The sequence below is a fragment of the Ambystoma mexicanum genome, chromosome 7q (genome assembly GCF_040938575.1).
Source record: "Ambystoma mexicanum isolate Mex_15411 chromosome 7q, UKY_AmexF1_1, whole genome shotgun sequence".
Taxonomy (NCBI): Eukaryota; Metazoa; Chordata; class Amphibia; order Caudata; family Ambystomatidae; genus Ambystoma; species Ambystoma mexicanum.
This window is the reverse complement of record NC_090941.1, coordinates 713,452,097-713,465,332: the sequence shown is the minus strand read 5'-3', so window position 1 is coordinate 713,465,332 and position 13,236 is coordinate 713,452,097. Positions and strand designations below refer to the sequence as shown.

At 47.7% G+C, this 13,236-nt stretch overlaps 1 protein-coding gene across 1 annotated transcript in view; it reads right to left on the bottom strand.

Annotated features, from left to right (window-relative positions):
• Positions 1 to 2,270: 2,270 nt before the first annotated feature.
• Positions 2,271 to 13,236, bottom strand: part of CRYL1 (crystallin lambda 1) — a 713,614-nt gene continuing 702,648 nt past the window's right edge. Inside the window, exon 8 of the mRNA XM_069640696.1 lies at positions 2,271 to 7,277. Coding sequence (XP_069496797.1) covers positions 7,170 to 7,277 — 108 coding nt within the window. The 3' untranslated portion in view covers positions 2,271 to 7,169. The remainder of the gene's footprint in view (positions 7,278 to 13,236) is intronic.

Here is a 13,236-nt window from a genome sequence, read left to right as displayed (position 1 = left end):
TCGCTTTAAACCATATGCAAGTGAATAAGGAACTGAAAACTGTTGCTGGCAATGCTCGTGCAAGGTATTAGAACACCATACTTGACTCACAGACTTCTATAACATTTGTTCTCCGGGTCGCACTGCTTCCACGAATTCTACTGGAATTAGGGACCCACACCCTTCCTCTGTGAAGGTGTTTCCGGTCCAGTCACACGTTTATGGAGCCCCTCTCACTCCTGAGACCCACGGTTTCACAACTGCTCACCGAGTGGAAACCACAGCAATCATGCTCACATGGGAAAAGACAGCCCTCCTGCACGTCTTGCATTGCGCAGCCTCTGCACTTCAGAGTTTGAGGGAACAGGACCCTCTCCGAACAAGCAGGTGAAATCTGCTGTCTCCACGTTCTGGTGTGCCTCTTGTTCTCCCACTTCTCCTTGGTTTGCCAGCCCTGTGCCTTCTTCCTTCTGCTACTACTGTGACAGCTCACATTCCAGTCACAGTTCTAGCGCCTTCCTCTCCGTCCAATTGCCTGCTTCTGAAGGGTCCTTTTATACCTCCCAGGCTCCCTCAAGTGTGGGCTGTTAGGTTTAATTGCCCAACCACTGCAACTGAATGCCTCTTCAGTCCTCTTCCTCATCCCAGTACTTATGGGATTATGGGACTAATAGTTCCACTTCTGCAGTTGGGCAGCCATCAAAAGTGTGGGATTACGGGGAACGTTACACAGGGGACCTTGCCGGTCTTCCTGGTTTGTCCCCCCACCATGTGATCCACACGCAGTACACCACCCCCAGGGTCAGGAAGTGTCTGCCTTTCCCTTGCCCACAGGAGAAGGGTCTCAGACCAGGTTTCTAGGAGGAATCATCACATGAGTTAAAGGAAGGCCAGCAAGAATTGCCCACGTTGTGTTAATAAAGGCCTAGATAATCCACAGCTCAGTACAACCTATGGATTTGCAAAGTTATGCATCATGAGTCCAAGCTTCATTTGCAAACTCTGAAATGGAAAAAGAAAGGAGTGGGGAAACGGAAATACAATTTTGTCTGGCACTGTGGTTCCCTTAGTAGTCAGTTCAAACTACAGGAGTGTTTCTGCTCAAGTGTAAACTTTGAAAGATTAGCTCTCAATAAGATGTTTTAGTTTCATGCATCAGCAAACACAGAAGATGTGTTCCAAGTCAACGTCTCCGCTGTGTTGGATACTGGTCTTAAGTTTCTTTGGTATCGCCGATGCCAAAAATGCAGTAGCAGTTTGAACGAAAACCTAAAATAATTATTTCACTTCAATCAGTGCATCAGGCAACCGTCATTATGCCTCAAAATCCGATACCATTCGTACGTCAAAATAACGTGTGCTTGTGACGTGTTATTTCAGTTTGTCCTCAATATTCTAGCCACATTTAGAAACACTGATTAGAAAGGTGGCCACCATACCTATACTCCACACCAAGATTGACTGAACCCTGTAACCAAGTAAAACAAGCAGGGCAAATACATGCATGTGGCAATAAGAGATCTAGTCTAGTTCAAATCCTTGTTTGACGGAAATATTCCAACGTATGCACAGAAATGATTTTCTGATGAATGCACTTTCATGCATCGTTAAGCTGCGGCTTTGCTGCAATCCCCCCCCCCCCCATTGCCTGCATTTTCCTTATATAACTAGCTCAACTCTAAGGAAAGGGTTAAAAGCTATGAGCACCAAAAGGCAATGGCAGGAAAGCTTGGACTTCGTCAGAACCACTATGAAATTCTTCAAACACTACTTTGTTTGTGGTGAACATCCAGAGATGGGAAGGGGTATGCCCAGAAACTAGTCCCACATTTGCTGTGATGAGTCTCCAACTTGGCTGAGCATGCCTGGGGTTGCTGGCGATTCCATGCAGGGGGGATCTGGTCTAGCAGTTTCATCAGGGCTGCTCCCTGTCTGGCAGCACCAAGAATGTTTGCATGCTGTTGGTCCCCTTCTGGCATGTCCCAGACTGGATAAAATGAGAAAGCTTCAAAACTTCCCAGGATAACTCCCACTTTGCCATGTATTAGCTTTGATGTTTGAAGACTCAATCATGGTCTTTCTTGACTCGATACCCCCTTGCCCCCAATCTGTCAGCTGTGTAAATCAGATCATAACCATTACAGAAAATGCATAATCTACATCAATGGCTGCTAGGCTAACCTGCGTTAAAGACAAATTAGGCAAAGATGAAAGTGAAAGGATGTTCACACAACAAGTTGTATGAAACGTGGCACCTTACATTTACATTGTCAATGAATACTCGCATACAGTATCATTCAAATCGACTTTAATAACACGGGATTTATACATCATGTCCTGATTTAATCTAAAGATCTCTTCACAACCACATCTGTATAACGCAATGTACTTCCTTCTATACATCAGGAATCGAGATAATCAAGTACACAAGGCAGTCTGAAGGTATTGACATCCAATTATAACAAGATTATATGATATGATTTTTTTTGTATGGCACTCACACACATGTGTTTCAGAGAGTGACGAGGCAGGGGAGAGGAACAAGGGAGAACAAAACAACGATCTTACTAGGCCCAGTGACACTGAGAACATGCAAGGGGAGAAGGAAGGGGGAACATGCAGGGGGGAAATGGAGGTGGAAAGTGCTGAGCAAAAGATAAAAAAAACAGTGGTAGTGCAGCCAGCAAGTGGTAAGTGCTAGGTTTACAGCACAGACAGGGGGTGTCTGTTTAGTGCAGAAAAAGGGGGGTGGGGCTGTAGGGGTACAGATACAGCCCCAAGTGCAAGGGGTGCCAGGAGGCAGTGCGGGTGAATGGCAGGGTGGGTAAGTACCTGGGCCCGAAATCAGAGGGTAACCACGATGCACGATGCCAAGCAGAACAGATCAGCAGGGGAGAGGAGGAGAGAAGGCAGGAGCTTCCGGAACCGGAGATGGTTCCCCTCAAGTTTCAGATTAGCAGGGTGGCTGTTCCAGAGGGAGGCCCAAGCTGAAGTAAGATCTACCCCCAGGTTGTTTCTTAGAGAAACGACTGACCCTGAAGGAGTTGGAGGTGGAGGAGTGAAGAGCTCGAGAGGGAAGGTATTTACGGAGGGAGAGTTGAAGGTATTTTGGACCCAGGCCCCAGAAAGCCTTGTGGACAATGCAAAGGGTCTTGAAATGAAATCTTGCAGCCACTGGGAGCCAATGAAGAGATTTCAGGGCTGGAGAGATATGATCCACAGGGCTTGAGGCCAAAGACAAGTCTCATAGTCCTGTTCTGGATGAGTTGCAAAGGATGGAGAATAGAAGCAGGTCGATTTAGAGAGAGGCGGTTGCAGTAGTCCAACCTAGAGAGAACCAGGGCTTGGGAGACAGTGAGCTTCTGGGGAAGGAGAGGAAAGGAAGAATACCTCTGAGGAGGTGCAGTTGGAAGTTTGACGTTAGAGACATCAGAGATGTTGGCAGAAAAGGAAAGCGTGGAGTCGAAGATGACCCTGAGGTTCTTAGCCTCGCAGGTTGGGGTAGGAGGAGGGAAAATAGAGGCCAGCCAGAGAGTGACAGGGAAGAAGGGTGAAGGTGTGCCGATGAGGAGAATATCTGTCTTGCTGGCATTAAGGCGGAGATCGTTGGCGTCACACCACTCCTGAATAGTACACAGACAATCTGAGATGAGAGAAGGAGAAGAGGTGGCCGAGGGAAGCCTGAAAATTAGTTGAGTGTCATCCGCATAGCACTGAAAGTTGGAGCAGAGGGCGGCAATGCAATGGGTGTGTGTTGCCAGGTACTGGTTGAAGTTCCAGGGTGAGAGGTTGGACCCCTGGGGACCACCGCAGGTAGAGAAAGAGGAAAGGAAGGACCCAAGTTGGACCTGGGAGGGTCGATCAGAGAGGAAGGAAGTCGGCCAGGCCAGAGCCTGATTGGTGATACACAGGTTGTCATGGAGACGGTTGAGCAGGATGTTATGGTTGACAGTGTTGATGGCAGAAGAGAGATCGAGTAGGATGAGGACAGAAGGTATGTTAGAGTCAAGGTTGGAGAGCAGGTCTTCACGGATGTTAAGAAGAGCCGTTTCCATGCTTCTGGCAGCTCTAAAGCCTGACTGATGGTCATTGAGAGAAAACAAACAGAATCGGTGTGGATGTTAAGCTGTGAGATGGGCAGCTTTTCCAGGATTTTGCCCAGAAAAGGAGTGATGGAGATCGGGCGATAGCCAGGCATGAAGGGTCAGCTGTGGGTTTCTTGAGAAGAGGGTTCACAAGAGTGCTTCAGAGGGGAGGGTAAGGCTCCTGAAGTGAAGGAGAGGTTGCAGAAGTCGGCCAGGGCAGGAGCAAGGGTGTCAATGTGATCCTTGGTGGTTTTGGAAGAACAGGGAAGAACCTGTTTTGACAAGATTTTCATAGCTCGGACTGGTCTAGAAACCTCGTCAGGGGAGAAAAGAGGAAAGGAAGAGAAAGAGGGTGGGGGGGCAGCTGCAGGAGGGCCAGAGTTTGCAGAAGGAGGGGGTGGGGGAGGAGTAGGGGGGGATAGGGTGGACAGGATATCCAGGATGTCCTGGGTTTTTTAGATGAAGTGAGAGGCAAGGGTTGTGTAAAGGGCCTGGGAGGCGACAGGAGAGGTGGAGACTGCAGCAGGGCTGGCTAGCTCCTTGCAGATTTTGAAGAGTTCGGCAGAGTTTTCAGATGATGCAGAGACACAGGCTTGGATGTGGGCTCTTTCCTTAGAATGGACAAGGAGCCGTTATTGCCTTTGGAGTAGGCGACAGGCCAGTTTGTCAGAGGATGAACAAGAAGCACTCCATTTCCTCTCAGCCACCCTGTACTTACGTTGAAGGGTAGCTAGGTTAGTTTCGTACCAAGAGTTGCACTTGGCTTTGGGCTTCAAGCAGATCCTCATGACAGGGGAAAGAGCATCAAGAGTATCGAAAATAGAAGAATGGAGCAAGGAAAGGGATGTGTAAGGATGTGAGGCAGAGGCGTAGGGGGGAGAGACGGTGGCGGCGAAAGCCTCAACTGACACACGCTTCATGGCCCGGATGTCCGAGAAGGTAGGTGGCAGTGTTGGTGGTTGGCTTGGCCTGGGGGGTAAAGAGGGAGAGATGGGAGGAAAGGAGGGAGTGATTGCTCCAGGAGGGATGAGTGGTGAGAGGAGATCAAAAAATCCAGCGTGTGCCCTCAGAGTGAGTCAGGTCAGAGGGGAGAATAGAAAGGGAGAGAGAATTGCAGAGGTCAGGAAAGAGTACAGAGGAGAACAGGGAGCATCTAGATGGATATTGAGGTCACCAAGAAGGAGGAGTTGAGTGGTTGAGACAGGAGGGAGGAGAGGTCCGCCCACACAGAGGAATGAAGATCTGACCAGAAGGCCGATAGATAGTAGCCATGGTAAGAGTGGCCGGGGGAGATGGAAAGCCTGCAGACCTGGCATTCGAAGGAGGTGGTCTGTGTGGGAATGATAGAGGCAGGAATCCACTCAGGGAAGATCAGGGCTACACCCCCTTCAGACCGGGTGGATCTGGGTGCAGAGAGGATCTTGTAGCCGTCAGGAAGAAGAGTGTCAAAGCTCGTGACAGAGCTGGCCGTGAAACATGTCTCAGTGAGACAGAGGTCATTGGGGTCGAAATCTTCGGGGAGGTGGCAGATGTCAGAGGAGTGTTTGACAGCATAACAAGAGTTGAGAATGGCAAGATGAAGAGGGTTGCCAGCCGTAAAGGACTTCCCGGGGAGGGGTACAAATCAGAGGTACGCCCTGCGGAGGCCAGTAAGGAGCCTGAGGGGGGCAGAAGAGGAGGCAAGGGAGGGCAAGGTAGCCATGGGGAGGTTAGGGGGGAGGCAGGGAAGCCAGAGAGGAGAGAGAGGGGACAGCAGGAGATTAAAGGAAATTGATGAGGAGAGGGAAGCGTCTATCAAAGAGGAAGAGATTGGCCCAAGGGCCTTGGACCAGGACGGTGCCTTTTAGGTAGACATTAATGGTGAACTTGGAAGAATCATGAGAGCTTCCCAGCAGGTGCCACAATAAATGGGAGAGGAGGGGAAAGGACAGAGCACAGAGATCATATGAAGAGTCCATAGATCTGGCGAAGGAACTACAAAGAGGATGTCAGTGAGGGTCTCTCTGGAGGAAGCGCTGGAGTAAGGGTCAGCGATAGGGACACCACGGCTAGAGGCCTCCTTCCTACTGGACTTGGTGAGAAGGGAGGGATAGTTGATGGAGAAATAGAGAAGATGGGAGAAACAGAAAGCGCCATGGGAGATGGCCCGCACCATTATGGTTTACGGACCAGATTGCCAGATTTGCTTGTGATGGATTTGAAGCTCTGAGAATTAACATATTACAGATGTTGCACTTGTTGGAGGTGGGAAGGGTGTTGCACCTGGATGGATTTTCTGAAGAGGGGGTATGAATGGTGTTGCACTCTTTCATTAGCCTGTCCATTCACGCAGATGTTTAGGATGAGGACCTGTCCTCGGCACTACTTCAGTGGACATCTGCCTCAGGCATGGCTCTTCATCCACACACTCTAGAATGCAGCTACGACTGACTAATTTGGTCTAGCAGGCCACATAACCGCTTTGCACTGAGACACAAGACTTGTCTCAACACCTCTGCCATTAGAATACAGCTACAACCTACGACAAATTTGGTCTGGCTGGGTAAATTTTGACTCTCCTGCAACAGCGCTCTGTCGTGACCTTCCTCAACACCTGCCCATGTGCCTGACCTCTTGGGCAGCTTACTGGAGCCTAGCCTGCCCCCTATGTCCTAATCTTGGCCATAGACACCCATGCATTTTAAGCCGCCTCTTAGAACTTTCCCATACCCGGACTTCGGTCCCGGAGTGCGTTCCTACCACAAAGTTCTTTGAGGCCATACAATTGGGAAAAGGCTTTATATAAATGACTACCAAAATACAATATCATTAGCATGATTATAGGGATATGTTGGACTAGCGAGCGATGTCCTGCTCTGGTTGGTGCACACAAGCGATGTTCACCTCTAGTCGTGTGCACAACTCTGCTCCTTCCGCAAGCAATGATGGTGGCCTTGTGGCTCTACTGGAGCAGAGATTAAGAGTACCAGAAAGCAGCATCGAAAATAGGCGAGATTTGAAAGGACTCTTCGCAGACAAGGTCCATAAATGGCTACACTTATTGCTGGATTGAGCACCTGCTATCAATTATTTTAAGGTCATCAGAAAATGCAGCCGACCCCCTTCTCAATTCATCTCCTTTTTCAGCTTTGCAAGACGGCACAGGCAGGCGTTCCTCCAATCTCTTCTGGCGTTGAGCGACTCTGGATCCACCGGGACCTTCTCACTCAGTGCCTGCAACAAGAACAAGGTGTTACCATGAGCCAAGCTCAATGTATGCTTTTCATACATATTTACACAGCAGTCTCTGCAGGGGCGATTTCTGCTTGTGGGTGTTTTTACAGCACTAAAAACCGTGGGGTATCCAACCTCCCAGTCACGGAAGAAGGACTAGGCATTAAAGGAAATCAGTAAAGTTCACTGCTGTCGCCACTTCGCGAGTCCGTTTTTTTTTTTTTTTACAGCATTCCAAAATAAAAGTATTATTCGTTGGTATCCACAGTCTACACTTAAGCCTTTGTTTATGTATGTACACTTCACACGTTCATCATTGTACACATCTATGCAGTAATAACAGGGCAACAGTAGGTTTGAGCATTTATTTAGTGGATACTACAAAATGAACTGGGAGTGGACTCTGATAATCTGTTATAAATTGTTCATGAAAGTGTCTCTATTGGTTTAAATTAATCCTATCACTGTTTAATTCATTTTTTTCTATAAAACGCATAGAATCCATTCAAGTTCTTTGCCACCAGCAAAACTCAACATTCAAAAATCACTTCTTGGTCAACCGTTCATTTTCTCCAAATAATTCTATCATTTTAAAATGAAGAAGTGGTTGCCATTCATGAAATGCTACCAAAACCAATCAAACGATAAAAAGTCCCCGTTATATATACACATTTCCCAGGAAACGCCACACTTGAAGACCCCATGGCCAGACATTCAATAAACGTGTATTAAAATGTCTCTGGGCCTCATTACGACCCTGGCGGAGTGGGTTTACGCCAGCGTTATTCGCGGCGGACCCGTCCGCCCTACTACGAGTTCCCGTAGCGCCATGGAGCGTTTTCCGCCTGGTTTTTCCGGGCGGAGAAATCCATGGCGCTACGGGACCTTGATGTTAATTACGCCACCGTATTTTACGGTGGCGTAATTGACGCCTTCCCCACTCCCATTATACCCTATGGGGCAAAAATGGGAATGGGGAAGGGTAAAATGGGGAATGGGGATTTACCGTCCCGCCAAGGTCGGAATGGGGCGGAAAATCCGCCAACCCCCATGGCGCTATCGGCAGCTTTCCGCCGTGCTCCGCGGTGCATTTTGCACCGCGATTTCCGCCAGGGTCGTAATGAGGGCCTCTGTCTTTTAATTTGGAACAGTCTACAATTCCCGTTTTGTCCCCAGACCTTACCCCAGCTCGCTATAAATAATTTCTCCTATGTATTAAACCCATTTGTAATTGATCAACGGCAAATAATCGGCTCTACCCTCGCCCCTCTCCCCCCCCACCCCATCATTAAATCTAGGCACTGTGAAATGTAGGACAACGTGGATATCTGCCAACCAATTCTAGCTACTTGTTTCCCCATCCAGTCCAGCCTGGTAATTAAACACTGCATTCCAACAAATGGCTGAATTGACGGGGCTACTCTGAAATACATCTTAAATCTAGGCAAAGCTATAATTGTAGTGGAGTATATGCCTCCTAGGATTCACAACTGCAGCTTAATCCACTTTCCAATTGCAGACTAACTTAACCACTGCAAGCCCACAGGCAAGGCGATCCAGTAGTTGTCTCGGGAGGATAGCTCAGGGGCAACGTGATCGGGCTGGAAGCAAGACGACACAGAGCACCACAGGTTCGTTCCCGGGTCCGCGCGTTATAAATAACCTATCATATCACTACCACCAAACACCACCCCACCCTCCAGTACTTTACTGATTCATGTATCCATCTAAAACAGTGCACTTCCACACGTGCTGCTGTGGGAAAGATTTATTTATTTATTTTTACATTTATGAAGTGCGCTAAACCCGTCGGCATCAAGGCACGGATTACTAGCTTGGTTTGGTTCACCCGCAGCCAAGAATATTTAACGGGCTGCACCCCATCTTCCATAATTGGCTCTAGGGTTCGCAAGCAGATACTGGAGCCCATGATCAGCATAGAAGACTATAAATGAAAGGTGAAAGGTGCACATCCCTGGCAATGCGGGCCTCCCTGATGTACATGATTGAAGGTTGACATGAGAGGGCAAGCCTGTGAGAGAAGAGGAGACACCGGTGGGCCCCACCCTGCATTGCCAACTCCTCCAATATGAAACTGTTCGAGCATACCGCTTGCAATGAACAAGCAATGCAACTAAACAGTACCAACTCCCATCTTGAAGACAGCAAAGGCCATTTGATGCAGCCAACCACCTTTTCATCACGGACCATCACTGCCAGGACCTCAACATAATGTAGAGGGGAAAATAACTGGCCCAAGTTACCCAGCAAACATTCCTACGAGCCCATATAAACTGCATCGGGGCAAGCCTTAGCCAATATCTTACTATAAAGCCTGACTAGTGGGATTGGGCCATGTTCTTCTGAAGGCTTTATCAGACTTACATAGGTGGCGTCTTCCACCTTGAACGAGCCTGCGATGCCAAGCGGATAAAAGTCTGTTGATCATTACCCCCACTAATCCTACGGCAGCCACCTGACTCTGCATAGCGGATAACATTTCATTCAATCTTCCCCTGGCCTCTCCGCCATCAAGCCCAGAGTAAACTGGTCCCGGCATGCTGCAATCTGAAGTAATCCAAGCGTGACAAGATGGATGAGCAGCGGCAAATAGAAGTCTTTAAAAGGGCTCATTTATATCCTCAACCTGGGGCGATGTGCCACCGCGCAACAGGATTTCCAACTTCTCTCGGTTGCCCCTCTGACCTCATACAAATAATATCAGGGTCCTGCCAAGACCCCGCCCTATTACTGTAGCATCACGGTGTAGCCCCCCTCTGCTAGAACACTTTACTCCCCCCCCCCACCATTCTGTACTCCAAGAGTGGCCCACATTGCTGCAGGTATTGCGCCATTATTGGATCTTGCCGCTTGCTTTCCAGCCCAATTGTTCATGTGTTCAACACTTCAGCATTAGGACTAAAGAGCCTGCCGATGTGGACTTCTACTTTCCATAATCTACCAATGCTATGCTGCATTTCTATTAAAGAACTCATGAATTGTATTATGCTCTGCTTTGGACCTCTAGCGCCTGGTCTGGTAGCAAACAAACAGTACAGAAGAGTGGGGCCATGACATGCAGGGAACTATCATACCGTATCAGTCAGTGGGAAGCCCTCCCAGAGGGCATGAAGAAGTCAATCCTGGATAATGCCCCATGTGCAGGGCAAACAACGTTGAAAACCTTATGCTTTTTTATGTTCAAATCTCCACATATCCACCAGCGCATGCTGTTCCAAGATTTTGAGAAGCTCTCTAGTGGATCTTGAAATGGCCTTAGGTGCACACACCAGTCTAGAAGTACACTTGGGATAGTGCTGAAATCACTGCAGCAGTAAAAGCCATCATTCTCCCCGACACCTGTGAAGGTGTCAAAAAGGGAAACGGAAAAGGAGGGGCCATGTTCTGGGCCAGACATTTTATATAACACAGAAACCGGGGTTGTCGGAGTATCCGTCAAAAGCAATGTTCTTCCCATCCACTGTCCAATAACCTTCCAAATTAACCCCAACACTAGAAAACATAAGAGTTTTTACTAAAATAAAGTTTATGTTTCTTCCATCAGGAGAATGACTCCCTTCTCCTGGTCCTGCAGCAAATGTTCGTCACAAAAAGGGTCTTTAAGCTTATCAGCAGAAACTCTGTATACGTCTCTTTACCTCCTTCCATGAGGCAAATAAACGTATGGCCTTATTTGGCCTAGACGCGATACTCTTATGAGGAAAATTATTCCCAGGACTCTTGGTGCTTTCTTTATTGTAGATGTCTTCCCTGGTGGTACTGTGACGTGAGAGAGGACTCCCGAGGCACTGATTTAGAAGTGGGTTTTCTCATTCCAGTATAATGGAGGGAGACTGCTATCAATACAGTGTTTCAACAAGGTCTTCTCTGGGCTTACTACACCAAGGAAGAGGACTTGAAACCTTCTGCTTCTTTGGGGTTATTTCTACTACCAGTGCTCTGAGGGGGATTCCTCTCAATTCCCTTCTGCACTGGTGATGGGAGATGACTCCCAATGCACTCTTCTTCACTGGGGGTTTTCGGCTACAACTGCGCTGAGGGAGATGACTCACAATGTACTTTGCTATATTCTGGCCTCTTACTGAACTCCACCCAGTCTTCCCGCCATTCGAGTTACCTGTGGTATGCTCAGGACATATCTCCGGTTTTTCACGGGATTGCAGGCGGCTCTTCTCAGTTTCCCTGCATGACTCTGCGGCAGACTGGTGGTCACAGCATAGTTTCCAGACCGGACGGTCCACCTCTCTGTGGTCACGCCACCACCAAATGAGTTGGTGCCTGTCGACTTAAGAGATGCCCCTGCAACGTCCTACTTCTCTTGATCTTACTCTCGGGTAGTGCTTCTGCTTCGCCTTCAACCTTCCCAGTTTGGTCCTTTCTTGCGTGCCAGTTTATAGTGGTGTGTCCGCCCCTGCGCAACATCAACACTACGGTGTACAGTCTCTTTAGTAATCTTCATGTCTCCCGTGGACCTCATGGCAGTACTTGGTTGCATTTGCATACTGCTGTTCCATATGCTTCTCATGCTCTTCCTCGTCCCAGCATATTCTGTTTAAGGTCTAGTCAAGGTCTCACAATAGCACATAGTTTCATTATCATTGGTGGAGGAAAAGGGTGACCATGAGGCCAGAGGATTCTGTGATATGGTTATAGGGAGGCCGTTCCCCAGGTGGACGTCCTTATGCCCAGAAGGGCAGCCCCTCCATATGAGGTCCTCGCACATATTACCACCCATAGGGGGACTAGTGGGTAACAGCATCACCTCCCTAGCCTCAAAAGAAAGGACTACCTCTGGGGAGAAGTGGTGAGACCAGGCGAATAGTCACACATCCAATCATAAAATTAAGGTGCATCTACATTCGGGAAGTAGACATCAGGGAGACTCATGGTTGCCGAGTCCTCCAGCTACCATCAAGGCTCTAACCTGATCTTGGGAAACCGGATAGATCTTAAATTTAAGTCACGAGTGTATAATAATATAGCCCCATGGGCATGTATGGAAAACGATGAGAAATGTCTAGCACACCCGCAATGCTTAGAGAAAGAGCAATCGTTAAGAGGTGGCAAGTGTATTGACAGTAAACGGATTATATATATTTGTATAATTTTATAACATTTTCCTAGATTTGACATAATGATTCAGAATATGTACTCCAACTGCAGTCATCACGCTGGGCAGACAATTCTAGACTGATAGTTTGCTCTTTTAGATGAAACATTCTGTATATGCAGTGACCATACTTCAATTTGCGAACTTCCGCCCCCCTTCCCCTCCCCCCGAATGAGCATCACCATCACTCCCACTAATTAACCCCAAAGTCAACTCATTTGGCAGAGATGAAATGAGAAGAACACATCTAAACAACTTGCAAACATATACATAACAACAATATTGCAACTGGTACTGGCCATGTGTTCTCACACAATGGATTATGAAGAGCAGTCAGTCCCTGTGCAGTTCCCTTAGGGACCACTGCAAAAGATTTAAGACTACAGGTGTTGGCAGTAAACCCACTTGGTAGCAGTCTGTACCACCCAGATTTACCTGGTAGCTGTGGCTGAGCAGTCAGACTTCCCTCAAGAAGAGTTAGGCAGTATGCAAAGTATACTCAATAGGCACTCAGATACAATAATACAAGCAAACACTGACCAGAGCTTTGGTATCAAAGTATATAATTATTTATTTAAAAACACACAGTTGAAACACTCCAGCACTCTTATTGTAAAATATTCTAAACACAGTTACTATTATGATATATACACCTCTTTTTCCCTATTAGAAAATCACAGTAAAACACCACTTATTTTCATACAGAGGTGAGCGCTTAACTAGATTGCACTCTAAAAAGTTTGTGAAAAAGGGAGGGAAAAAGACAGAATAGGAAGAGGTACACCACTCTACGATTCCAGAACACTGTTAGCAAGGCAGAGAGCAAAA